The sequence below is a fragment of the Anabrus simplex genome, chromosome 7 (genome assembly GCF_040414725.1).
Source record: "Anabrus simplex isolate iqAnaSimp1 chromosome 7, ASM4041472v1, whole genome shotgun sequence".
NCBI classification, from domain to species: Eukaryota; Metazoa; Arthropoda; class Insecta; order Orthoptera; family Tettigoniidae; genus Anabrus; species Anabrus simplex.
In genome coordinates, this window is record NC_090271.1 from 343,260,972 (window position 1) to 343,288,451 (window position 27,480).

At 41.2% G+C, this 27,480-nt stretch overlaps 1 protein-coding gene across 5 annotated transcripts in view; it reads right to left on the minus strand.

The window, feature by feature from the left end:
• Nucleotides 1-27,480, minus strand: part of CycY (cyclin Y) — an 86,657-nt gene that overhangs the window by 23,984 nt on the left and 35,193 nt on the right. For all 5 annotated transcript variants that reach the window (XM_067151840.2, XM_067151837.2, XM_067151839.2 and 2 more), the window contains exons 3-4: nt 8,131-8,162; nt 7,865-8,053 (exon numbers count right to left, since the gene is read on the minus strand). In XM_067151840.2, coding sequence (XP_067007941.1) covers nt 7,865-8,053; nt 8,131-8,162 — 221 coding nt within the window. The remainder of the gene's footprint in view (nt 1-7,864; nt 8,054-8,130; nt 8,163-27,480) is intronic.

The following is a 27,480-nucleotide window of genomic DNA, read 5'->3' on the forward strand; positions in this document are numbered from 1 at the left end:
TGGGTTATTCAGCAATATCACTGAAAACCAGCAAGAAAAATTGAATTTCTCCGAAGATTATGGCACTACCATGTCAAGTTAAGGAATGGAAGCCCTTTTCCCATTTTCATGCAACTTTTCCTGATTTGCCTCCTGAGGTGAGGGCTCTATCTGTGTTGAAAATCACGTTCCTTTCATGTTGTTTGTTTAGTCCTCAGCCCGAAGGCTGGTTGGATCCTCAACAGCTCCGCCATCAGCTGTCATAGATGGCCTAGGCATCACTGAAGATGCGTACTAGGGAAATGAGGAGTGAGGTAGTTTCCAGTTGCTTTCCTCACCGAGCCAGAAGTTGCTATTACATATCAGTCTGCCAAGCCCAATGAAATGCATGCACCAACCGACCCTATGAGCAATATTTTCACACCATTCATAGCAGGGACTGGCTGCAGAAGGAATGGCGTTACTAGCATCACTCATACTTCAGTCACTTTCATTTTGTCAAAGCCAAGGATAAAGCTGAGACAGATCAATGAAAGTAACGAGATTGCTCTAGCCCATACCAGAAGACATAGTGCACTGTAAACACTAGGTCCCGCCAGCAAAGGCATGTTCCTTTCATAAGGTATGACAAATAACATTTTCAGGGCTATGAAAAATTTGATCATACCAACCAGTAATGGAGAAATTTGTAACGCGGTAAGTGAGGTATTTTTATACAGATTTAATACGACGTGAATAAGGACTTTGAATTTACGATGCACTCAGCGAGAAAAATGTAATAATGATTAAGGGGGTGGGGGAAACTGCGGGGCAGTATTATTGGACCTTTATGTTTTCCTATAAATAAATATGAGTCAAGATCTGGTATCACAGATGATGATGTTATACTGTGAACGACTGCAGGGGGAGATGGACAGCAGACAATGGTATGAATGTAAATGGGATGAAAAGTGAGTTGTAAGTTTCACCAAGACGAAAAGTCCTCTCAGTTTTATTTATTGTGTTGATGGGCTGATAGTACCTCATGAAGAACACTAAGTACCTAGGTGTTCATTGGGGTAGTCCTATCAACGAGGTTGTTAAGAAAGGTTACCGATCTCTTCACATGGTTATGAGAGTATTTAGAGGTTGTAGTAAGGATGTAAAGGAAAGGGCATATAAGTCTCTGGTAAGACCACAGAGTATGGCTCTAGTGATGGGACCCTCATCGGGACTACTTGGTACGAAAACTGGAAAAAATTAAAAAGAAAGCAGCACGATTTGTTCTGGGTGATTTCTGACAAGGGATTATTGTTACAAAAATGTAATTTTGGGTTGGGAAGACTTGGGCGTAAGGAGACGAGATGTTCTACTACGTGGTATGTTCATCATTAGTTATTTTGCACATTGCTGAGTGTCGAAACGTCATAACTATCATTTTTGCATTGCAGCTTTGATGAGATGTCTCCATACAGAGAGGTTTTCAGCTTTCCTTAACATGATCTGAAGAGGCAGGCCAGTGATCTTCGCCTGATCTAACCATCTACATGCTGTTCTTTCCCGTGGTCTACCGCCTTCAACTTTGCCTTGCAAAATGGTCTTTTCTAAGTTCTCTCCTTCTCTTCTGAAAATGTGGTCACTCATACGGGATGATAGAAGTTTCTTGATGCTCAGTTCGTTCAGAATGGTAACACTGGCAGTTCTTTCCGTCCAGGGTACACGCAGCACACTCCGCCAAAATCACATCTCAAAGGCTTTTGTCTCTAGCATTCACGGTCCAGATGTTTCAAGTTGTCAGTGGAGAGTTGGCGTGGAATGAATGAAGTAGAAGAATAAGCTTGAGTGGAGGTTTTACAAGTAGGGAAGATCATAATATGAAAATAAAGTTAGAATTCAATAGGGCAAATATTTGTTTATAAGATGACTGATAAGGGTTTGGAATAAATTATCAAGGGAAAAGTTTGATAAATTTTTAAGTTCTTTGAAAATGTTTAAGAAAAAACAAAGTAAAAAACTGATAGGTAATCTGGCATCCAGGCAACAGCCCTACATGCAGATCATTGATGTCTGATTGACTGATGAGTCTTAATGAGGAACGCACTAACGAGGTTTCTCTGTAACATATTTGGCGCTATGAGATAACTGTCTCAAGGGATAGCACAAATATGGAATTTTGATGATGGCAACGATGTTTGCTGTTTAAAGAGGCCTAACAGCTAGGTCATCGTCCTAATAAAGATTTTAAAAATTTCATACATTTTTAAGGCAGCCGAGGCTTTCACGGCCAGCATTATAAACTATGTTTGTATTTTCTGGGCTTGTAGGCTGTGGTCCAGGAGTGTAAGATGGTCCTGGCATTTTCAAGGGTTCCAAACGACTTAGATTACGAAGCTCTCAGCGGAAGCTGAACCAGCTCCTGGACCATGGAAAATACAGGCATTGTTTATAAATTTTGATCAACAATCAGAGAAGATAAACATAAATAACACCATCCAACTAGACATCCCAATAATGAATGGTTAACAGCCGATTCTCACTTTCATTTCGTAAATATGAACAAAGGCAGACAAATGCTGCAGCAGTTCACTTCCAGCACTTCATACAATCTTGACTTACCTCAACAAGGGGACTGTTAAGAAGCAATATGGTAGCTAAAGCCAGGGAACATTATGGGCCCCGCAGAATAGTGTTAGGTGGACGTTTAGGGACGGCTATGAATAGGCCCTTTCGCACGGATGTTGAATGGCAGATTTACAGTTCATTACTAATTTGGAAGTTTCATCCTGCGCTTAGCTTTCGTACAAATGAATGGCTAATGACTAGGTACATACAAACTTTTCACTGAAACTGTATGATCTTGGAGTAGGAGTAATATCACTGTAGACTCGAGAGTTGAAACAGAAAAGTCTTGGGGAAATTCACAGCCGTATCTGTTATTCCAAAATTTTTAACAGTACATGCTTAGAATATTCAATAATAATTTCATCTACTTTCAAGAATGAATTTTTTTAATACTTTCACAAAAAACCAGATATGCCAAATTGTTCAAAATCTCTGTCGTGTAGTTGACAGCCTCATCTGTATGACATGTCATGTCAATAGACTTTTCAATTTATAGAAAACCGGATAATTCTTGTGAGTGTTGCTTGTTGATGATGTTGACAGCTTCATGTCTTGGTGCAAGAATTGCTCTTAGACACAACCATGCGCCTTAGGTGAAAACGTGTGCCCACCTATGACAAACATTTTAGATCTTTATTTGCCGTAGATTTGGCTGGACATCACACACATGAACACAGACAGACATCATGGACTGAAGGAAAATGGCTTCCTATTCCACGGACTTAAAACTGCATCTTGACTGATATATGTATTATTCTTTGTTTATTATTATTGTCTATCTTGTGCCATATATGTTTCCTGTAAATGTATATGTGTCCAACCCTTGTCCCCTTTCTCTACGGAGTTTGGGTATGAAGCGAGATGAATCTTCGTAGCAAGTTTTTATATGATAGTAAGGATAAAGAGGATGAAACCCGGCGCCGGCACAGTCCACACCTCTCGAATAGATCAAGACTTTACGTCCCGATCCGACGGACGAATCACCATCAACACAGTCATATGCCCTCACACCATATAAGACCAAAAATGGCTTCCTACGTCCTGGACGTAAAATGGCTCCTTGAATATTGTGTTCTCTACCTCTCTTGAAGGAGGACGTGAAACAACTAGAGGCAGTGGAAATGTGGCTATGGAGGAAGATGACAAGAACTAGCTGGATTGAGAAGAAAACTAATGAAGCAGTGCTTAGAGAAATAAACACCCAGAGACATTTAATAACAACAATAAAAAGGAGAAAAGTGTCACTTTTCGGTCACATTCTTCGGCATAATAACTTCATAAAGAACTTATTCGAAGGCAAGGTGATGGGAAAGAAAGGCAGAGGGAAACCACAGAAGAAGATCATTGAAGAGGTAGTTGAGATGATGGGATGCCAAGGTTATGGAGAGATGAAAAGGATCGCAGAGAGAAGAGATCAATAGTTGCAGCGACAAGGTGAAGCCTTTAGATAATGATGATGATGACCTATCTTATGTACGTAGCCTAGCGACAGCGACTATGCATTTAATCTTGGTGACAGCACGTTGGATTGTCATATCCCAATACACGTTTTCTGGTGGTTTTCCGTTCATAACTCACCAACGAAAGCAAAAATGAAAATTCCGGCTTCGAGGTGCATTCAGACACCTTTCCATCTACCAATGTTCAAAATATCAGATATCTGTGTGCTGTAGATTTTGTTGCGCATCGCGCACAGACAGACAAACACTTCCTTTTATAATTATAGATTCATTGGGAGTTCATAATAGCTTTTACTCCTTAAATGTACTCGTTGAAGAAAACATAGCTGATACACCAAATATAAGTATCACTTAAAGTAATGAGTCAAAATTTGTCCGAGATATTATTTTTTACGATTTTTTTTTTTTTTTGTTAGTGGCTTTACGTCACACCGACAAAGATAGGTCTTATGGCAACGATGGTATAGGAAAGGCCTAGGAATTGGAAGGAAGCGGCTGTGGCCTTAATTAAGGTACAGCCCCAGCATTTGCCGGGTGTGAAAATGGGAAACCACGGAAAACCATCTTCGGGCCGGCTGACAGTGGGCCTCGAACCCACTATCTCCCGATTACTGGATACTGGCTGCACTTAAGCGACTGCAGTCAAAATTATGAACTAAGAATGAACACAAATGTTGAGACAGACATACGCGAAACTACTACACATAAAACAGAACATTATGTCTCATACATTATTAACATATGGCTTCGACAAGGGGAAAAGCACAGAACCGCAAGAAATAACACGTGGACTACAACTCCAACAAAACTACACACAGAAACGATGTTAACAGCGCGCGAACCACACAATAACAAAAAGTAACAAACTCGGTCTTTCGTCCCGATTAACGGAGTCTATAGCGCACGCTAGCCTCTCTCGCTTGCAGGACGATTTCCGTCTATTTCCACCCCGAATTTCCAGCTGTAAAGCACACACACTGCTGTAGTGAGCGGGCAAACACAATACACTCACCAAATAAAGCATCAAATACACTACTGTCCAAAAGTTAAGCATAATCACTAAGTGAGGCCATACCGCCTGATATGAATGTCAGACGGATTGCTGAACAAGTGGAAGCTGACACACACCATATGTCACACAACATGTCCAAAAAAAAAAAAAAAAAAAAAAAGTGTCAGAAAACTTCGCAGCTACGTGGCATGCTCTCCATCAGATAGTCCAATAGCTCTTGTGGCAGTTGATCCCATTCCTCCGAAAGGGCAATTTAAAGGTCTTGGAAGGTCCTTGGTGGAGGCTGACGGGATGCAATTCGCCTTCCCAATGCATCCCAGGCATGTTCTATGGGATTCAGATCTGCACACCTCACTGGCCAGTCCATGCGATGAATGTCTTCCACAGCCAGAAATTCATCCACCAGAGCAGCGCGGTGCGGTCGGGCATTATCATCCATTAAGAGGAAGTCTGGACCAACTGCACCTGTTACAGGTGAACTACGATATGATGTTTTATTTTTATTGACCTAACCTGTACTGTATAATGTTGTAACATAGGCATTTGTAAATAGTAAAATTCTGTCTATAGTTCCTGGAAAGATCCAGAAAGTTACATAACTTTTGTACAGGGTGTGTTACTTTGTTGGTATGTGTTCTAGAAAGTGTGTTCTGTCTATTCTGGAAAAATACGACTTTCGCGATCATGCGTATTCTAGAATGTTAGTCAAAGTTCGCGATCGAAAGTAAGGTTGTGATTGGTGAGTCTAGGTGGCGATAGGGAACACGTGCACGCTGATTGGCTGCCTCCAAGGCCAGTAATTCCTATATATAGTGAGCGAGGCAGTGTTCGAATTAATTGTGTATCCTGAATTCTGTCGGTCTTGGTTTATGTGTCTGAGCAGCCTATCTGGTTGACGTCCCCCGGGTTCCGGGATGGCCCTCTCCTCGGGTAAGCACTCTTGAATTCCGTTCCTGCTAAAATTTCCGTAATGTTCCGATTTGCTTTTCATACAGGAGTCTACCCTAACCTCGCCTAGATTCACCAAATTAGTTACTTATGACGCCTTAGTTTTTCAGCTGGACAATATGTATATTGTAGTTTAATAGGATTTCCCTTGGGGTTTGCCTCTGATAGTTCTGTATCACTTTAGGTACGCTACATTTTGGATAACCTGTAAATTGCATTGTACTACTGCATTGGTAACTAGATGTATAGTTGATTTGAAATTTGAGTTTACACTGCTATGAAATAACCTATGTATATCACTGAACTTATAGCTCGTAACTTGGAATGTATTTGTAAAATTATCTTTTGAATAATATTTTTAAAATCTAAAGATCACGGCCATTTATTTCGGAATCCGCTATCTAAGCCATGTCCATGCCTTTGGTAGGTACCCAGCCCTTCCATCTTCCCGTTTTGTCGTTCACTAGTTGGCCCCACTGATAGTTACGTACTTGTTTTGTTGGAGACCCGCGTAATGCTAGCTACTGTTTTTCCGAGTGTGTAGTGTTTTCTTATATTGTGTATTGTACTCTTACCTTCCCCTTTTAACTGTGTTTGTGCCTTGTTTGGTGTTACCCCTGTAGTCTGAGGTAGCAGCACCTCTGAAGAGTCGAACATGTGGTCTCAGTACCTCATCGATGTATCTCCGAGCATTAACAGTGTTCCTCGGACTATCCATGAAGATGTGCAGGTCCATACGGCCTTTCAACATGATGCCGCCCCACACTATGATGCCACCACCACCACCATATTGGTCCCGTTCCACTATGTTACTATGGTTGTATCGGCTACCCGGTTCTCTCCAGATTAATGTGTGACGGGAATTGTTCTGCAAATTGAAGCGGGATTAATCTGTGAAGAGCATATGCCTCCATTAGTTCATGGTCCAGTTTCGATGTTGACGGTTCCACATTAAATGGGCCCGTCTCTGTGCTGGAGTGAGCGGGACGCACACCGCTGGACGTCGGCCAAACAGTCCTGCTGTTCTGAGCCTCTGGTACACAGTTTGCCAGGAAACAGCAACCCCTGAGATGGCTGCAAGCTCCGCCGACGATTGTCTTGCAGGTGCACTCCGATTTCGTCAGGCAGTTAAGGCCAGATATCGGTCCTGCTGCGGGGTGGTTACCCTTGGTCAACCTGGTACTGGCCTACGACTAACGTCTCCTGTGTCTCGAAATCGTCTCCAAAGGCTGGAAATGACACTTTGTGGCACATTCAAGGATACGGCGACTTCGGTCTGTGTCTGGCCTGCTTCCATGCGGCCGAGTATTCTATCCTGCAAAACGGGGTCCAAATGGCGGCAACGTGCCATTATGTTGTCACTAAAACAGGGCAAACACAACTGAGGGAATATGGGGTGCAGGCCCTGCCTGTGCTTACCTTGCGGTTACAGCACTAGTCAAAGCAGAGAACACTCCTTTCCTATACAGAGCGAACACGTAAGGTTGGTAGGTGCATATGTTGTGCGATTTGCGGTCTATTTCCTACTACCCTGCTTACTCGTAACTTATGCTTAACTTTTGGACACTAGTGTGTGAATACGCTTGAAAATTACACAAGCACATAAGAATTATCCTAGGGGAAGAGTATTGACCGTATTGGAGGTTATATTGATCAAAAATAGGAAGAAGTAAAAGTAAATCGGAAGGGTTGACAGTTATGCACTATCTCAAGGATGCAAGATCACAGCTGCGCGCCCCTAACTGCACAGCCAACTTGCCCGGTTTTTATGACTTTAGAAAGGAAAATAGAAATATTTTCCTATTAATGATACAAAATAATTTGGTACCCTTCTCTTGTGTTTTCTACGCTAGTCAATGCTCACCGTAAGGGGATGAAGTTTCTCATCAAAGATATCTAGTTGCCGATGTGATGTTCGATTCTTGATGTGATAGTAGATAGCAAGTGCCACACATTTCACTGTATTTTTCAGGTTTGGTTGTGATACAGTGCTATCATCTAGGTAGATCGTCGAACAAGAGCTGCTCTTCTTGAGGGGGCGAACATCAACCAGCTGCAATCAAATAAAACTTGTAGCTATTTTCTGTATAAACCTGAGGGCTGAAGGAAGGAAAATAAAATAATACTTACATGGTTTTGACTTTTCTTTCTAACCATTCCATCTGAAATGCAAAATAAAATTACATTAACAGTCAAAATAATCAACAAATGCATGCATGAAGACATTTATATATTTCTTTGACAAATTCATATCAATAACCTGAACTGAAGTTCTCTAACACACAGTTCTCACTTGTCCAACAAATCTGTGTGCTACATCAGTAAATAATAATAATAATAATTTTAAAAATGGTTACACCCCTTTATTGCTATCAAATTTAGGTGATCCTGGAGAGAAGGAATTTCACTAACATACCAATAAATTTATTGACATGGATCAATTTAAACTTGCAAACTAGTCGTTTGATCCAACAACCTTGACCACATGGAGCAAGCATATGCTATGTGCCTGATCAAGTACTCACTGTTGCCAAAAGACCTGTGCTAGTGCGACAAACAACCATCTTCATAACATCTGCATGCTAAATGCATGTTAAGAAAATACACTACCTGACAAAATTATTGAAGCACCCAGAAGGGGAGGAGGAAACAAAATGAAACTTCATGTCTTGAGACGATACCTGAGGTTTTTATTTATTATTACAAGTTCCCCCATGCGGAGGCTGCCACACGGACAAACATGTTAACTACACAGTATTTTGTCTTCTAAGTTACTGTTGAGTTTGCTAGTGTGCCAGGTAGAAATAATCACCACAAGGCTCAGGAATAAATTTGCAATATGGTTCTTCAAATGTTATATAGACGATTGCGGAGTATGGTCACTGAACCTCATATTGTGGCGATAGCGATGTCGTGAAGTTGTGTCCGGCTGAGACCGAGAGAATCCCATAGCTGTACAAGAAATTTAGGGATTATGCCTCGAGCTCCGATAATGAGTCCATGGCCGGAAATATTATCTAGGTGATATTTATCTTTATAGTAGTTTACAGTTGGCTGGTAAATTGACTTCCTTTCAGTGTCCACCTCTTCGGCATGGTCAACGTGCGACTGGAAGCGCATTGTGGGATCTAAGATTAGTCCTTGCTTGCTAGCTGGTTGAAAGGCTATTATGTCGATACGCCTGTTACTCCCATCGATAGCTAGGCCAGAGACCACTTCGTGCACCGTGAAACCGTGATACCTCAGCGAGGTCGCAATCGTGTGTCGTATTGTATGTTGGCGGGAATTTCTGAATATCTCCCTGCGAGGTCAGGGTCCCAGGACATGGGCAAGAGTTTCGTGCTGTCTGTGGCGTTGTCTTTGGACCTTCCCGGCACGGAACAAATGGCGCACACATTCGCTGTCATCTTGATGGCCTCTCTCCATTCCGCACAGAATAAGCCTCAGTGATCTCTTATTCATTTGTTCCCTGGCGTGCATTCCTGGAAGAGTCCAACGCCCTTTCCTTTGTGCGGCAACTTCGTCCATGACTGAACTTCTCTGTCTCGTAGTATCTGTCGGGCCTTCCTTACATTACATGGCTATTTTTAGACATAACTCGATCATTCATTTCTAGGCATAGATCTTGCAAACAAATTGTACATTCTTGTTCGAAGTTCCTAGTTGCATTAATGTAGCCGTTATTTGCAAGTGATAATTTATTACAGATGTTAATATGCTGTAGATTGGCTTCCCAAGTGGCGCGAAACAAACTCAGGCCTTTATACTACCTTTTGATGTACAGCATGTGATCCGGAACGTCTGCTGGTAGTTGTAATAATTCTTTAGTTCCACTCTTTAATATTTCATCTGCATCTGATAGAAAAGTTTGAGGTATCCTGTTTAAGGGAGTAACTTCGAGTGGGTAAATAAGAGTAGGTGATATTGAACTATTTAAAATTGAAAATTTCTGGTCAGATTGCAGCAATGGTGAGCTAACAAGGGTGTCAATCTTGTTTCGCGTCTTGTCAAGTTCAATGATGAAATTCACACCTAAGTAACGAATTGCACTTCCATTGCACTGTGATTTAATTTCACAGTCATTAATGATGATATTCTCCTCTGTTAACTGACCTTTCTTGATAGAAAGACAAGCTGATTTTGAAGCGCTGATATCCAGGCAGAGTTCCTTAAATCTTTCTATGGCGATCCTGGCTAGTTCAGCAGCAGATTCAGTGTTTTTCCCAAATATTACCTTATCGTCAGCAAAATACATTATAGTGAGGTTAGGATCCTCGTTTGCAATCGAGTAACCATAATTCCCTGCTAAAGAATCTTCAGATAGTTCTTCAACAATATGATTGGTAGCGACGTTAAAATAATGCCGGTGACAAAGGCGCGCCTTGAAGCACACCGCGATTAATGTTGATTGGTTTTGTTTCCTGTTTTCGTGTCTGTATCTGTGTTACGTTTCCCTCTTGTAGAGCAATTAGCAGTCTCGTCAGTTTTATGGACACTCCAACGAACTCCAGTGTATTCAAGGTGCGCATCTCCGACATTATCAAAAGCTTTGCGAACGTCGAGAAATATAATGCAAGCATCATTCTTTTCTTGCCTAGTGTGCTGTAAGGCGGCTTCCAAAATTGAGGTATTTATGTACCGGGTGTATTGGTGAAACCCCTTTGACTGTCATGGAACACAATGTAGTTCCGACCGGGCGAGTTGGCCGTGAACGTAGAGGCGCGCGGCTGTGAGCTTGCATCCAGGAGATAGGGGGTTCGAATCCCACTGTCGGCAGCCCTGAAAATGGTTTTCCGTGGTTTCCCATTTTCACACCAGGCAAATGCTGGGGCTGTACATTAATTAAGGCCACGGCCGCTTCCTTCCAACTCCTGGGCCATTCCTATCCCATCGTCGCCGTAAGACCTATCTGTTACATAAAATCAGCTTCATGGTCCGTATCGCACTTCAATAGATTCACAATTAAGTATTTATTTATTTTCCACCTAGTCGATACAATGATTGCTTAAGGCAATTTTTAATGGTCAAAAGTGGTACATGTTTCGTATATTATCAACATCTTCAGCCACATAACACTGTTTAGATGAAAAATATATAAAATTGACAAAGAAATTTTAAGGACACTTCCTCTAAAGCATTTCTTTGTCAATTTTATATATTTTTCATCTAAACAGTGTTATGTGGCTGAAGATGTTGATAATATACGAAACATGTACCACTTTTGACCATTAAAAATTGCCTTAAGCAATCATTGTATCGACTAGGTGGAAAATAAATAAATACTTAATTGTGAATCTAGACCTATCTGTGTCGGTGCAACGTAAAGCCCCTAGCAAAAAAAAAAAAAAAAAAAAAAAAAAAAAAAAAAAAAAAAAAAAAAAAAAAAAAATGTAGTTCCGACGCTATTTATCAAGAACTTTCTCCATGACTCGTTTAATAACTGAGTAATTGGACGCCAGTTACTGGGATCATTTACGTCACCTCCTTTACGAACCAGAATTGAACGGGCTTTGTTGAAAGTCAATGGTACTAACCCTGTTGTTAGCATTCTAGTGCCGATGATTGTGATTATCTCTGAAATCGTGCTGTTTTTAATAGCTCGGACGATTACATGGTCAGGACCGCTTGCGGTGTCTATCTTGATTTTCTGTGTTGCCTGAATAATGTCTTCTTTAGATATGACCGGATTGTATAGGTCGTTAGTCTCCATGAGTTCACTCTCAGTGCATTTTGAGGGTATTCTGGTCTTCTGTGGTTGCTCGGCCAAGAAAATATGTCCGAAAAGTATGTGTGCAATACATCTTCTTGCAGGCTGCAAATTGGTTGTCCGTTTGTAAACACATTGCGTAAGGCTTTTCGCCGCTGATTGTAATAGAACTGAGTGGATTCATAGATGTACTTCCTTCTTCCCTTCCCCTTTTCGTTGATCTTTCAGGGTTTGAAGACGTCCTATTTGAACGTTGGGCAGAATTAAGTTGGCCTTTTCTTCTCAGTTCATAATATTTCTGGGCAGGGTGTTTCGGCCCAGGAAGAATATGTGGTTCTGAAGCTAAGAATTGGACAAAGTCATTAACAGCCTCGTCGAAGTGGTCGTCTGTTAGGTTTTCAGAAAACTTTGATTTCCATTTAATCAGATCGCGGTTGTACTCATCCATAATCGGAGGTGGAGTAGTAGCGGTATTGGTTGTGGTTTCATTGGACTGACGATTCTCTGGGGAATTTCGTAAAATACTGATTTTACTCTGCTTCTTGACCAGGGTTTCTCTGTGCACTGCAGGGTGAGCTCTGCTAATGTGCATGCTTACGCCCCAAACGGATCGATAATATTTTCCACAGTGCGTGCATTGTACACCGTGCGATTGTTGTTCGTTGGAAAGATTATTAGCCATATTACGAACGTGTACATGTGACCATATAACTTATGATTGAAATATTGTCGATGTGCTGTTATCCAGAAAAAAATATAAAACAAGCCATGTGTTCATCTAACATCATGCCGTGTCGACTTGATTTTCTGAATCAGAGATTACAAAACAGAGTAAAATTTACACAGAACTTGACAGTACGGGCCCACTTATCAGTATGATGTTGTACCTCCTCTGGCCTGGATTCATGCTCTGATTCCGTTGGGAAGGGTGTTATAATGCCGTTGTATCCTCTCCTGAGGCAAGCTGGCCCACAACTGTTGTAACTAGGGTTGGGCACTATGTCCCTGTTTCGGAACATTGTGCCGGTTTACAGTTATGTTCCGCTATTCCGGAACAGCGAGTGTCAATTGTTCCGAAACATTCTCAAGCGAGACGGAGACACAGACTCGCTGTCCCGTCAGAAGTGCCACTATGCACTGCCATTCGCCTACTATCTGACAGTGAAGTGGGCGCACGGGATGCGGGACTGTAACTGCGCAGTAGAGAGAACCTTGAGAGGCAACATGCTTCGCGTCAGCGGGAATGTGCCTGTACCGAACATGCTGTGTGGTTGGTGTGTGCCTGTGTGTAGTTATGGCCATGGTCCAGCATAAAGCTGCACGGAACGTGAACGAACAGTCGGAACACTGAAATTCGCGCCCAATAATCATGTTTAAAGGCTGCTTTTATGTTAAGATTTTTCCGGTCAATATGAAATACACATAACACGGTTACAATGGCAGTATAGGTGTTTAAAAGTAACTAATTCAATCATATTTTCACCAGTTGAATGCATCACCTCTATTGTGAGTATTTAGGACCAGGATAAAACTTCATGGCACGTGGGAAAGTTGGAACTCTGAATGAAATACGCAGCCAAAAAATCATGTCTAAATTTTCTTTTTAGGATAACAATGTTTTCATTCATTCTGAAATTAACCTGTCACAATTACACTGGCAGTACATGTGTTTACAAATGTCACAATGTTATTTTCACCAATTAAAAGTACACTCGCAAGGTTGAAGAAACATTTGTCAGTACTCCATTCACGTACACAATATACAAGCGGAACACGAAAATAATAATTAACCCACACAAGCGAAACACGAAGATAAAAATTGAACACCATATACAAAGATTAAAAATAAAACTATACAAGCAGAACATGAAAATAAAACTTAAACACAATATACATGCAAAACACGAAAATAAAAACTGTGGGATGCTTAACTTTGAAATATCTTGTCATTGTGCCGGTTGAAAATCCTTTTGCAGACAAAATGGAACATAAATTGCATTTCACTTGTCCGGTTTTCTTCTAGTAAAAACGTCCTGAACACAACTCTGATGCGACATTATGCAAAGTTTACTGTCTTTCGTACGATTTAATTACTTCCGCGCTGTATGCTCTTTGCACTTCGAATTTCTTCCCTCTTAACTTCCATTTACCTTCTTTAATAGCTCGAAAATTTCCCTTAACACTTTCTCGGGGTTTGATATTCAAAATTAATTTGGACTTTAAGGAAACTTTTAAGCCCAAGAAAAGTATAGGTCATCGCTTTGGAATTAAAAATATAACTCGATGAAAACATTGTTGTACTTTCGTGGTGTTATGCTCTCGGCACTTCACCGTTCATTTCTCTCAGCTTCCATTTACCTTTTTTAATATCTCGAAAATTTCTCTCAACACTTTCTTGGGGTTTGATGTTAAAAATTAATTTGGACTTTCAGGAAACCTTTCAGCCCATGCTTTGGAATTAAAGATATAACTGGATAAAAATATGTTTACACACCAGCACAGGGCGGCACACAGCCGGTATCGACAGTCAGACACAGCCAAGGCCAACTAGTCTATCTAGTGCGGCATCGACACAGCATGTTTGGTACAGGCACATTCCAGCTGACGCGCAGCATGTCATGTTGCCTCTGGAAGTTCTCTCTACTACGCAGTTACAGTCCCGTGACCCATGTGCCAGCACTCTGTACCGAAACACACTGCCTCAAGCTCCTAATGTTGCGGAATAACTGAATGTTCCGGTCTATCAAACCCTAGTTGTAACTGGTCCTGGATATCCTGGATACTGGCATTGGGACGAAGTTGACGTCCGAGCTGGCCCCACACATGTTCTAGCGGGGACAGATCTGAGGATCTTGCTGGCCACGGGAGTGCCTCAACGTCACGCAGACAGGTAGACACACGTAGCATGTGTGGACGAGCACTGTCCTGCTCAAAAATGGCACCAAGATACTGTCGCATGACAGGTAACACGTGACATACCGTTGCGCCTTCAGAGTTCCCTCAATCGCTACCAGCCATGACCTGAAGTCATACCCTACGGTTCCCCACACTATGACACCATTGTGCCTCTCCAAAACACTGAAGAATGGAATCTCTCTCCAAATCGCCACCATACACGCAAACGTTCGTTAACTGGAGGAGTGCAGAACCGCGGCTCATCCATTCGTCAGCAGTCCACGGCAACACTCAGTTTGTATTGTGTTGTTAACAGCAGCCTACGGTCCGGATGCTGCTAGTTTCCGACGAATGATACACAATGTTGCACCGAGTCCATTACATTTTCTCGGATGAGAGGGGTTACGATGTCCTCATTGCACAATATGGCATTCCTCCCTTGTGGTGGTCAGACGTGGTCGAACGGAACCTTGACAACGAGTATGCCTGCCCTCAAGCTCCAATGCAGTAAAACATGTCACATTTGAATGCCCTACAAATCTGGATATTGCAAGATTAAACCAGCCAGCCAAATGGAGACCCACAATTCTGTCAGGTGCTGTCTCGCACGAGTATGGGGCATCTTCGCATCCTTCACAGTGATCACTCAACATCTGTCGCTGTTTGCGCCCCTCATATGCCCTACCAGGTCTGGTAACTACACTAAACACAAACAACAATCTGGTCACAGTTCTATCTGTCGCTGATGGTGTGTACGTATACACTGACATCTGACCATGTGCTTCATTTTTTTTTGTCAGGCAGTACGGCAGCAATTTACAAAGTAACATCCTTCGTCAGTAGAGCGGAGAGCGAGAATGGTTCTCTCTATTATAAAATTGAATTTATGAGTACAAAAACCAGCTAACTACACATTTTTTCAGTATTTACTTTTCTTTGGTTTCCTATTATTCTAAGGTAAATACATTGCTCAGACTGTAAACAAGCTGTCTCCTTCACTACGTATAGAGAATGGTGAACCATGAAACCTCTATTTCATCTGAAAACATGTCATGCCCAGGAGATAACTTACGTTCCGACTAAGCTGAAAAATAATCCACCAGACAGCAGTTACATAGCTGTTGTATAGCAACTTCACCTCATAACTTAAACTAATATTCAGTTTTCTGTTTGTTTTTGCTGAAAAACACGTAGTTATGAGCACATTAAATACAGAGCCTATATTTGACCCATATTTGCTGTAAATCAGTAATTTCCGAACTTAAGGGCACAGACAACTTATCAACAAGAAAAATAAAACTTATGAACTGATAGAGACAAAATAATATACATAAAGTACATAATTAATTGATTCATTAATTTAATTAAGTTTATTTTTATTTTTAACTTCTCTTCAGGCCAGAATTTGAAGCACATATGATTTATTTTTATAAATTTCAATTTACATTCTTATTTCAGCCACACATCCTAGTTTTTGCACTATTGTGAATTTCAAAATATTCTTTAACATTAAACAAAACTGTCAAATAGAAGTGTTTCTAAAAAAATTATATTTGTAGGCCTATTAACAGGTGATGAGTGGAGAGGGGACGTTAGGATTTGCAGAGCTTACAAAGGTGGACAGAATCCCCCGTGACTACGGCGGCAGTGCGCCGGCCTCTCACCACTGGGTTCCCTGGTTCAAATCTCGGTTACTCCATTTAAGACTTGTGCTGGACAAAGCAGAGGCGGGAGAGGTTTTTCGCCGGGTACTTTGGTTTTCCCTCTCATCTTTCATTCCAGGAACACTCTCCAGAATAATTTCATTTGTCAGTCATTAATAGGGTCCGGATGCATATGCACTAAAAACTCAAAAAATATGCATGCACATATGCATTTAAAATGTTGAAAATATGCACTAAAATAAAACAAAATACACTTACCTAACGCATGATTTAATTTTAACTCAGCGTTAAATTGGCACACATGTTTCATTCCTTGCAAAATGATGCACGGCAATATGTTATAAACAGGTTTTCAATGTTTTCAGGGATCAATGGCTTTTTGTTGTCAGGCACAATTAATTCATGCGCTGAAAATACGTCGACGAACGTAACTGGGCAATACTTTTACACTGGCACTGACTGCTCGGAACATTCTTCTGGCGAAGACTGCCCAATTCCTCTTATGCAGTTCCTTACAGACTGAACCTTCTTTAATCCTGGGTTTGAGTCCAACACCGCACTGAGTTTCCTTTTAGCTTTTCTCCAGTTTCTCGAGGGACACTATTTAACGAACTAATGGGGTTTTGAATTAACTGAATGGATTCGTGTAGTTGTACACAGCGAGTTTCCAGGCCCTCAATCACCTTTGAAAGTGACGAATAATGCGCATGGATGAAACTGATATCTTTGTACATAGTTTCAGATTCAAATGCGCACTTTCCTTCACAAACACACGCTGAGTTAAAATTAAATCATGCGTTAGGTAAGTGTATTTTGTTTTATTTTAGTGCATATTTTCAACATTTTAAATGCATATGTGCATGCATCATCAATACTTTTAACTATACCTTTCACTCGATTAAAGTTCTCCTGGTAGAACTATATTGTGGATAATTAAGTTCCCCATCTTGTGAGAACAGGTCCCGGCGGATGAGAAACTTGAGGCAGATGAGTTTTGTACAACTGTACACGAGTTGGTGCTTTTAGGAACAGTTTTTCCCCCACTTGAAATTACTTTGTTTAACAGATGGAATGAGGATACGTATCTCTTCTGCAATATGATGCAATCCATGGGCCAAAGATGTGACACGGATGAGATTTGGAAAAAAAATACTCAGAGAGACTGACCAGCTTTCAACATGTACGAAGCTGCATCTGTGACTAAAAGGCGCACTTTGTAACAATCATTTTCCGATTCAGTAGGGCACAAAAGTCGTAGGGAATCGAACAAATCTTGCAACTGTAGTGTTATAATCCGCCTACCTGCTTATATTGCGACACTGAAAGTACTTTCCTTGATTAGGGAAGGCTTCTCGTGTTGCCAAAGGTTGTACAGCATAGAGAGTTCATTAGATGTTTCATTTCGTTCAGAAATCTTAAAGGGTCGATCCCACGCAAGAGAAAAATATACCTGTATATGCACTAACGTTCACAATATGCATTTTCAAAAAATCCGGCCTCTAGTCATTAATCACTGCCCTCGAGGAGTGCGACAGGCTTCAGCAGCCGGCGTAATTCCCATCCTCGCTGCTAGATGAGGGGCTTCATTCATTCCATTCCTGACCCGGTCAAATGAGTGGAAACAGGCTGTGGATTTTTACAAAGGTAGACACTAACTGAGAAAGTCTGGGAACCACTGCTACCAGTAGTGTAAAGTTAACTGTTAGGAAGAGACTAAATGAAACAAACGATCAGGAGTAGAATTTTGTGTACAATGGCAATGCAACTGTCATCTGGCGAAGTATTTTCCAGTCAAGAAACGAGAGACAACAGATACTATGAGTAAAATGAAAATAGCAAGAGTAAAGGGCTAAAACTTCCTCAAAAAGCAAGAAAAATGCATAACCAAACAAATTACTGCTGATGACTTTCAAGTAAGTATTGATTTTTGATCTCATTTTTTAAACTGAATTTTAAAATCTTCCAAGATATATTATACAAGTGGAGTAGGTTCTTATTTTCAGATGCAGAATGACATGTTTGTCGTAGTTTATTCCTAAAGATATACCACTGAGCTCAATAGCTGCAGTCGCTTAAGTGCGGCCAGTATCCAGTATTCGGGAGATAGTAGGTTCGAACCCCACTGTCGGCAGCCCTGAAGATGGTTTTCCGTGGTTTCCCCATTTTCACACCAGGCAAATGCTGGGGCTGTACCTTAATTAAGGCCACGGCCGCTTCCTTCCCATTCCTAGGCCTTTCCTATCCCATCGTCGCTGCAAGACCTATCTGTGTCAGTGCGACACATAAAAAAAAGAGATACATACACACATAATCATTATAGACTGTTATGCCTTTCAGCGTTCATTCTGCAAGCCTCTGAGGATTTACTAAACGACGCCACAATCCTCGATTTGCAACTAGTGTTGTGGCCTCATTTAGTTCTATACCTCTTATCTTTAAATCGTTAGAAACCGAGTCTAACCATCGTCGCCTTGGTCTCCCTCTACTTCTCTTACCCTCCATAGCAAGAATTTTTTGTTGTGTTAACAGTTTTGATGAATTAAGTTCAAAACATTTGTATATTCATTATTGCATGTGAAAATATACACAGTTAAAATGCCAAGATAAATGTGATGAGGTAAATTCTGATCACAGGAAAAGACGACAAAGACCTTCACAGGCCATGCATTGAAGATCGTTGATGTAAGAGTATTACCTCACAAAAAGTCTAATGAATTTTCAGTTATTTTGATAACAACTTTGAGCAAAGGAGAGAAATGACTATGCAGCTACATTATAGTACTTTACTTCTGTACGCATATACAGCAAGCCTACAGGTTTGAACAACTGTTGATATGATGGTCATAGTTATAGGACTTTCAGTTTTAAGCAGATTCTGAATGTCAGAGATGTGAATTTTAATTTTTTTAAATTCCACATGTAGTGATCAGGTATTTTTGTGAAAGAGAGGTAGAAGACATTAAAAGTTGGGAAATTTAAAGCCTAAAGAATTTACAAAGTATGATACTTTGCAAGCTTTCTGGTCCCACTGGGAAATACATAATTAACTTATATATGAAGTGAGCCACATGCACACCCGGAAGAAGACTGCTACAGTTCAAAAAAAGTTTTAAGTTACTGCTCACTAATCAATAGTTTATGTTTATTGTCTGTTCTGGAAAAATCAAATCATACTTTTATTGTTGCTACAGCTACAGTTTTCTACTCACAGAGGAGTTACAACTCAAATACTAGAAGAATACAGTTACAGAATACAGAGAGTATACTCATCATTTTAACTTTTTACAAATTAATTGAGGAGCATCGATTCAAAACGTATTAAATGCAGTCAATGTCAGAATACGTTTTGATGCAGTTTCCCGCCAATTAGGATATATGCATTTTAACCCTGTTGAGTTAGATCGGGTCATTTCGTATTCTTTCCCATAAGAATTCAGTGCTGAAAAACATGATTCGGAACAAATTGTACTATGTTCACAATAATGTTTCCCTGCCTGCATTTAACCCGCTCTTTTGTTGGCTGTTCCCGCTATTTTTATATCGTACTTGACAGTATGGTGACTTTTGATCACCATGGAGGGCTACTTACCCGTAGGAGAGCGTTGGAAAGGAAGTAGAAAGCAAATAAGAGTTGCCAAAAACTAAAAGACAACGTGATCAGTAAGTGAACACTCTTGCTGTAATTTACGAATGATCATTATTATTGAAATTGGTAATGCCCGTGTGTTAGATGTGCTTTTTGCATGGGAAAGATTGCATAAACGCATGTTTTAGTACATTGCATAAGTTTCTCTTACCATATTTATTGTTAGTCCTACAACAACGTGAATGATTAGGTGAACGTCTTTTTATTTTAAGTACTAGAATCGCGATCCACATTTAACTAATTTCGAGGCACCATGCAATCACAAGGCAGGCAGATTCAAGTGTGGGAGCATCCCAGTATTCCACCTGGCGAAAAGCAAAAAATATAGTTTACAGCGGTACCAAACAAAGCGGAACAAGATCGCCGACTGAGCCATATGATAAAAGTTACATCTCCGAAAGCATGAAGAACTGGAGAGCGCAGTCGGAATACTGCCACTAGATTTCAGGAGAAAGTGCTACAATGCCATGTCATTATCTGTAGTGAACAGATGAGTAATTCAATAAACAGTCAATTGCAATAAATAATGGGGGGGCTCTATTTTCATCTTCCTTCTGTTGCAAGGAAAAAGTTGATATCATTGCACAATACAACTGAACTTACAAGAATGGAATACAGCTAATGAGCGTAGCTATACTAGTCGTTTATTCTTCTTTTCTAGGTGAATACTGGTGATAAAGCAAAAGTGGTCTGCTCAAAATTCTTTCAGAAATTGTTCGGGATAAGCCAAACCAGGATTAATAATACATCTAAAGCTCTTAAGAACTGTGAAGGTGTTTGAGAGAAGAGAGGTGCTCTGTTTGCTGCAAAGAAACAAAAAGTGATTGCGTTTATTTCTCAGTTAAGAGGAAGGGAATCTCATTAAAACAAGAATAAAAGTCGGAGGCTTTATCTACCAGCAGAGTTAAACATGAACAAACACCACAAAATGTATAATGCGAGTGTTTCTGCGGACCTGAAAGTGAAAAAGTGGTTCTTCTAGAATATTTTCTATACAAAGTTCAACATTAGGTTTGGGACATCATCCACAGATGCTCGTAGTTACTATGCTCGAATGCTCTTTCAGATTAAATCTGAAAAAGTTAGTGCTAAAAAGAACCGTTTACTAGCTGATTTGGGAGCACATAAAATTCGCTCACAGGCTTTTCACAAACTTATGAGAGAACGACCTGCTGACACAATGTCCTTCTGCTTTGATTTGCAACAGGTACAACCACTGCCTAAATTATCAATTGGCGAAGCGTTCTATTCGTGCCAAATATTTTACACAGTGTGCGTTACCAATGTCGGTATTCAGAATCCAAAATTTTATGTATGAAATGAGACTGAGGCTGGAAGAGGGCCAAACGAGGTGTCATCATCTGTTACTTCGTTTTTATATGAGGTACATTTCAATAAATCGATCACCTGTATCAAGCTATTTGCAGACGGATGTGGAGGCCAAAACAAGAACATGCATGTTATCCATGCTCTAGTTTACTGGCTACAATCCAAAGCACCCGGTAATATTTCCATAATTGTTGTCATTTTTCCTGTGAGAGGACATTCCTTTATACCCGCAGACAGAGTTTTTGGTATTGTAGAAAAGTTTCTTCGTAAGTGCTCTAACATCGTTACTTCCGAGGAATACCGACAGATCTATCAGTCAGTGGGGACTGATAAACATCTAGGAAAAGAATGGGTTATAAGGGACTACAAGATCCTCACCAAGCATTGTAAGAAATTAGATGGGATTAAAGAAATAAAGAGGGTGATTCTCAAGAAAAGCGAGAAAAGTGGTCAGTACCACGTTACAGTAAAGATGGAACCACCTCTCGCAATCGATAAACCAAGAGCATTACCTGACACTAAAAAACTGGATGTCGAGAACCTGCTGAAAGCCAGATTTGGAGACAACTGGGAGGAGCTCGACAGTTTACAATTTTATGTTTCAGCACTAAACATCGGTTTAACGTCAGATACTGGTAGGCCGACTGTGACTGTTTTCAAGACTGTAAACATCCATATAGCATTAACAATGTGTTAATAATAACTTAATTTACTGTACATGATGTAATGTAGCTAACAATAGTCAATAAAACTCTTTGGAATCAAATGAATGTTTAAAATTGTATTATGCGAATAAAAGGTTGTATCAAAACATATTTTGTTCAGTGAATTGGTTCAAAACGTATTAAATGAATTTTTATAATTAGAATGACGCCTTCATGTATTGGGAAATTGGATGAATCGTGACTGATTCGGGAACACAACCTAAATACCTAGATTTTGCCGTTTAGAATTTTGATATGACTTATTTGGTTAGGAAGTAAAACATTTTCTTAACTTCCTGTAAAATTATAATCTGTGCATTTAAGATTTGAAACGATGCTCCTCATTTGTCATTGTAGGTGCTGTCATGTTTTATATTTTAACTTGTTACAATAATCTCTACTACATCTGTAAGTGAGCGCTTTATTTTCACATGAACTGATATTAGCAGTGCAGCTGAGACAAACACTGTAAAAGGTATAGGTCCCGCAAGAAGAGCTTGCCAAAACACAAACGTGTGCAGAGACCAATATCTGTTGGCGAAGTTCACGCTCGTTGCAGAGCTCCTGTGTGTCGCCCGAATGCTGATTACCGGGCTCATTGTTACTCAACCGCTCACTGAGAGGCACAGTGTACAGCTCTTTATCAAGTGTGTATTGAAAAGAAGCAAAAAGCGTGTGCGTGTATTATTTTATTTATATTTCGTACCTGAAAGTGAATTTGTTATAGTATGATATTCAGTGTACGTAGCGATGCCCCTGTTTCGTTCTAAATTAGGGAATGCTAAACCTTTACACGGTCAAACTAGAGAAGTTTTTTATAATGTGTATAAATTCATGAAAAACGAAACACACGCCACTGGAAACTTAGGTGCTATTCAAAAGAAAGTGGCCAAAACAACGGGTGTGTAGGAAAGGTCCGTGCGGAATGTAATACGAGACACAAAGAAGATCAAAAAGGGTGAAATGGATGCATTTTCAATGCCTGGAAAGAGAAGGCCAGTCTGTCAAGAAGTGTGAATTAGACGATTTTGAGAAATACGCGGTCAGGCGTACGATTAACAATTTTCACAATACTGAAGGCGAGAGACTAACGCTTGAAAAGATCCGTAAGAAACTGGGTGAGGGTATACAGTTTAAAGGTTGCATAAGAACACTAAGCAAGATAGTTCGAGGCCTAGGTTTTCGATGGAGGAAGACAGAAGACATGCGTAGAATACTTATGGAGAAGCCTGACATAAGGCTCCTACGTGTGCAGTACATACAAAGCATAAAGCGGTACCGAGAAGAGGGTAGGCCTATTGTTTATGCTGATGAGATATATTTGCATAGTTCGCATACCAAGTCAAGTGCTTGGAGTGACAGTACTCTTCATGGACTGAAGTCACCTATCTCGAAAGGGCAACGATTAATAGTGGTACATGCCGGTTCAGATGCAGGTTCCGTTCCAAATGCTTTGTTGGTTTTAAATCCAACCAAACAACAGGGGATTATCACGATGAGATGAACTATATAAACTACAAGAAATATCTGACAAAGAAATTAATTCCTAATTTGCCACCCAAATCTGTAGTCGTGATTGATAATGCTTCATACCATTATGTCCAATGAAAGCGTGCACCCACATCATCATCCCGAAAAACAGTTATGCAGGATTGGTTGACTGATTAGGGTATTCCGTTTTCTACAGAGATGATAAAACCCCAACTGTACGCTTTGATTAAATCCCATAAATCATGCTATAAGTCATATCAAATCGACAGACTACTTGCTACATATGGGCATAAGATTTTGCGTCTACCACCATACCATGAAGACTTGAACCCAATTGAAATGATTCGGGCTCAAGTTAAAGATTATGTAGCACAAAAGAATGTTACTTTCAGACTTGATAATGCAAGAACATTGCTGATGGAAGGAATTGAGTCAATTGGGGCAGAAGAAGGGTCGAGTCGATGTAGGCACGTAATCGACACTGAGAATAAGTACATTGCGAGCGATCACATAACGGATGAAGTATCAGACAGCATAATCATTAATCTGGAGGACAATAGTGAGTGACGGAGAAGCGTTAGAGTTAGCGCGGATGACAGTAAAGGTGATATGAGCAGCTTTCAACATCTTTCAGAAGATGCGGACTAGAACAAGCCATTAGGTAAGTTAATTGCTATTTTACGATTACATAATTCTTGATCTCTTTGTTTGTTATTGTTATTTCATTCAATGCTTCTGATTCTGCATGACCGACAATATCATTATGCTATAGGTTAATGTGTCCTGGTTCTGATTATAACTACAATAAGGCATTACATACACGCGCTGAGATTTCACTCGAACGCTGGTCACAGTTCAGCTGGCCAGCGCAGACGTTCATTAAGAACTGCTGGCAGTAAGGCGATTTAGCGAGCCCACCTGAACACTGCCAAAGTTCTGCGCAGCTTTCTTTGGCAAGCTCTTCTTGCGGGACCTATACGTTCAAACATTATTCCATGTACACAAGAGTATGGTATAGAGCTGTGGAAAAGTTCATTAAAATGCAAATTAAATTATTCATTAATATTATGGCTATAAATGTCAGTACACCAAGACCACTTAGTAGAAAAGTGCCGTAAGTTAAAATTTTCAGGTATGACTAAAAACTGATGAACTATTATACGTTTACAACTCATTGTGCTATTGTAATGTCAAATACCAGAGGACCACTGTATTATCCTAAAATAGTATTGACTATTGTTGGTCCCGCCTTGTGGCTGTCTTCTTCCAGGTGTGCTAGGTCCCCTAATGGTATGAGGTGCAACAAAATGAAAATGAAAACTTAGAATGTATCACGGAACAGAATATAAACTGAATGGTGATGGAAAAATGATTGTGAAACAAAAAACAATCAGCGAATCCAATTCACAAAGTATTATCTAAAAGGGTCCAAAATCCAGGTCAAAGGCCCCTCATAATGGTACTAATCACTGGTAATTATAGACTGATGGCGTGATGGTAGGCAATATAGAGCCACGTTATGTCACACAAACCCATCGTGTTCCTCACTTAGTGGAATTAATCACAGGCCACGTATACTCATGGTGTTGCTTACATGGGCACTGTAGACACACTGTGTACAACACATTATGGTAATGCCAGCAGGAAACAAATCCCATGGTGTTCTTCACATAATGGAACTACTCTCAGGTAATGCAGACCCACCGTTTTCTTCACATAGTGGTACTAAACATGGACACCAGACAAACCCATGGTGTTTCTCACATAGTGGTACTAATCGCGGGCGCCAGCCAAACCCGTGGTGTTTCTCACATAGTGGTACTAATCACAGGCGCCAGCCAAACCCATGGTGTTTCTTACATAGTGGTACTAAACATGGACACCAGCCAAACCCATGGTGTTCTTCACATAATGGAACTACTCTAAGGTAATGCAGACCCACAGTTTTCTTCACATAGTGGTACTAATCGTGGGCGCCAGCCAAACCCATGGTGTTTCTCACATAGTGGTACTAAACACGGACACCAGCCAAACCCATGGTGTTTCTCACATAGTGGTACTAAACACGGACACCAGCCAAACCCATGGTGTTTCTCACATAGTGGTACTAAACACGGACACCAGCCAAACCCGTGGTGTTTCTCACATAGTGGTACTAAACATGGACACCAGCCAAACCCATGGTGTTTCTCACATAGTGGTACTAATCGTGGGCGCCAGCCAAACCCATGGTGTTTCTCACATAGTGGTACTAATCACGGGCGCCAGCCAAACCCATGGTGTTTCTCACATAGTGGTACTAATCGTGGGCGCCAGCCAAACCCGTGGTGTTTCTCACATAGTGGTACTAAACACGGACACCAGCCAAACCCATGGTGTTTCTCACATAGTGGTACTAAACACGGACACCAGCCAAACCCATGGTGTTTCTCACATAGTGGTACTAAACACGGACACCAGCCAAACCCGTGGTGTTTCTCACATAGTGGTACTAAACACGGACACCAGCCAAACCCATGGTGTTTCTCACATAGTGGTACTAATCACGGGCGCCAGCCAAACCCATGGTGTTTCTCACATAGTGGTACTAATCGCGGGCGCCAGCCAAACCCATGGTGTTTCTCACATAGTGGTACTAAACACGGACACCAGCCAAACCCACGGTGTTTCTCACATAGTGGTACTAATCATGGGCGCCAGCCAAACCCATAGTGTTTCTCACATAGTGGTACTAAACACGGGCGCCAGCCAAACCCATGGTGTTTCTCACATAGTGGTACTAATCATGGGTGCCAGCCAAACCCATGGTGTTTCTCACATAGTGGTACTAATCGTGGGTGCCAGCCAAACCCATGGTGTTTCTCACATAGTGGTACTAATCATGGGCGCCAGCCAAACCCACGGTGTTTCTCACATAGTGGTACTAAACACGGGCGCCAGCCAAACCCACAGTGTTTCTCACATAGTGGTACTAATCATGGGTGCCAGCCAAACCCACGGTGTTTCTCACATAGTGGTACTAATCATGGGCGCCAACCAAACCCATGGTGTTTCTCACATAGTGGTACTAATCGTGGGCGCCAGCCAAACCCGAGGTGTTTCTCACATAGTGGTACTAATCATGGGCGCCAGCCAAACCCGTGGTGTTTCTCACATAGTGGTACTAATCGTGGGCGCCAGCCAAACCCGTGGTGTCTCACATAGTGGTACTAATCGTGGGCGCCAGCCAAATCCATGGTGTTTCTCACATAGTGGTACTAATCACGGGCGCCAGCCAAACTTATAGTGTTCCTCACATAGTAGTACTAAACACGGACGCCAGCCAAACCCATGGTGTTTCTCACATAGTGGTACTAATCATGGGCGCCAACCAAACCCGTTGGGTTTCTCACATAGTGGTACTAATCACGGACGCCAGCCAAACCCATGGTGTTTCTCACATAGTGGTACTAATCATGGGCGCCAACCAAACCCGTTGGGTTTCTCACATAGTGGTACTAATCACGGACGCCAGCCAAACCCATGGTGTTTCTCACATAGTGGTACTAATCACGGGCGCCAACCAAACCCGTGGTGTTTCTCACATAGTGGTACTAATCACGGGCGCCAGCCAAACCCATGGGGTTTCTTATACAGTGATACTATTTTTTTTTTTTTTTTACAAGTTGCTTTACGTCACACCGACACAGATAGCTATTATGGTGACGATGGGACAGGAAGGGGCTAGGAGTGGGAAGGGAGCAGCCGTGGCCTGAATTAAGGTACAGCCCCAGCATTTGCCTGGTGTGAAAATGGGAAACCACGGAAAACCATCTTCAGGACTGCCGACAGTGGGGTTCGAACCCACTATCTTCTGAAAACTGGATGCTGGCAGCACTTAAGCAACTGCAGCTATCGAGCTCGGTATGGTACTAATCACAGGCAACATAGACCCATGGAGTTTCTCAGAAAGTGGTATTACTAAAGGTAGCGCACACTCATTCTGAACACAGGGGAACCGACACATTCCAGTGCAGCGTTACAGTCAATGGACATTAGTCTGCG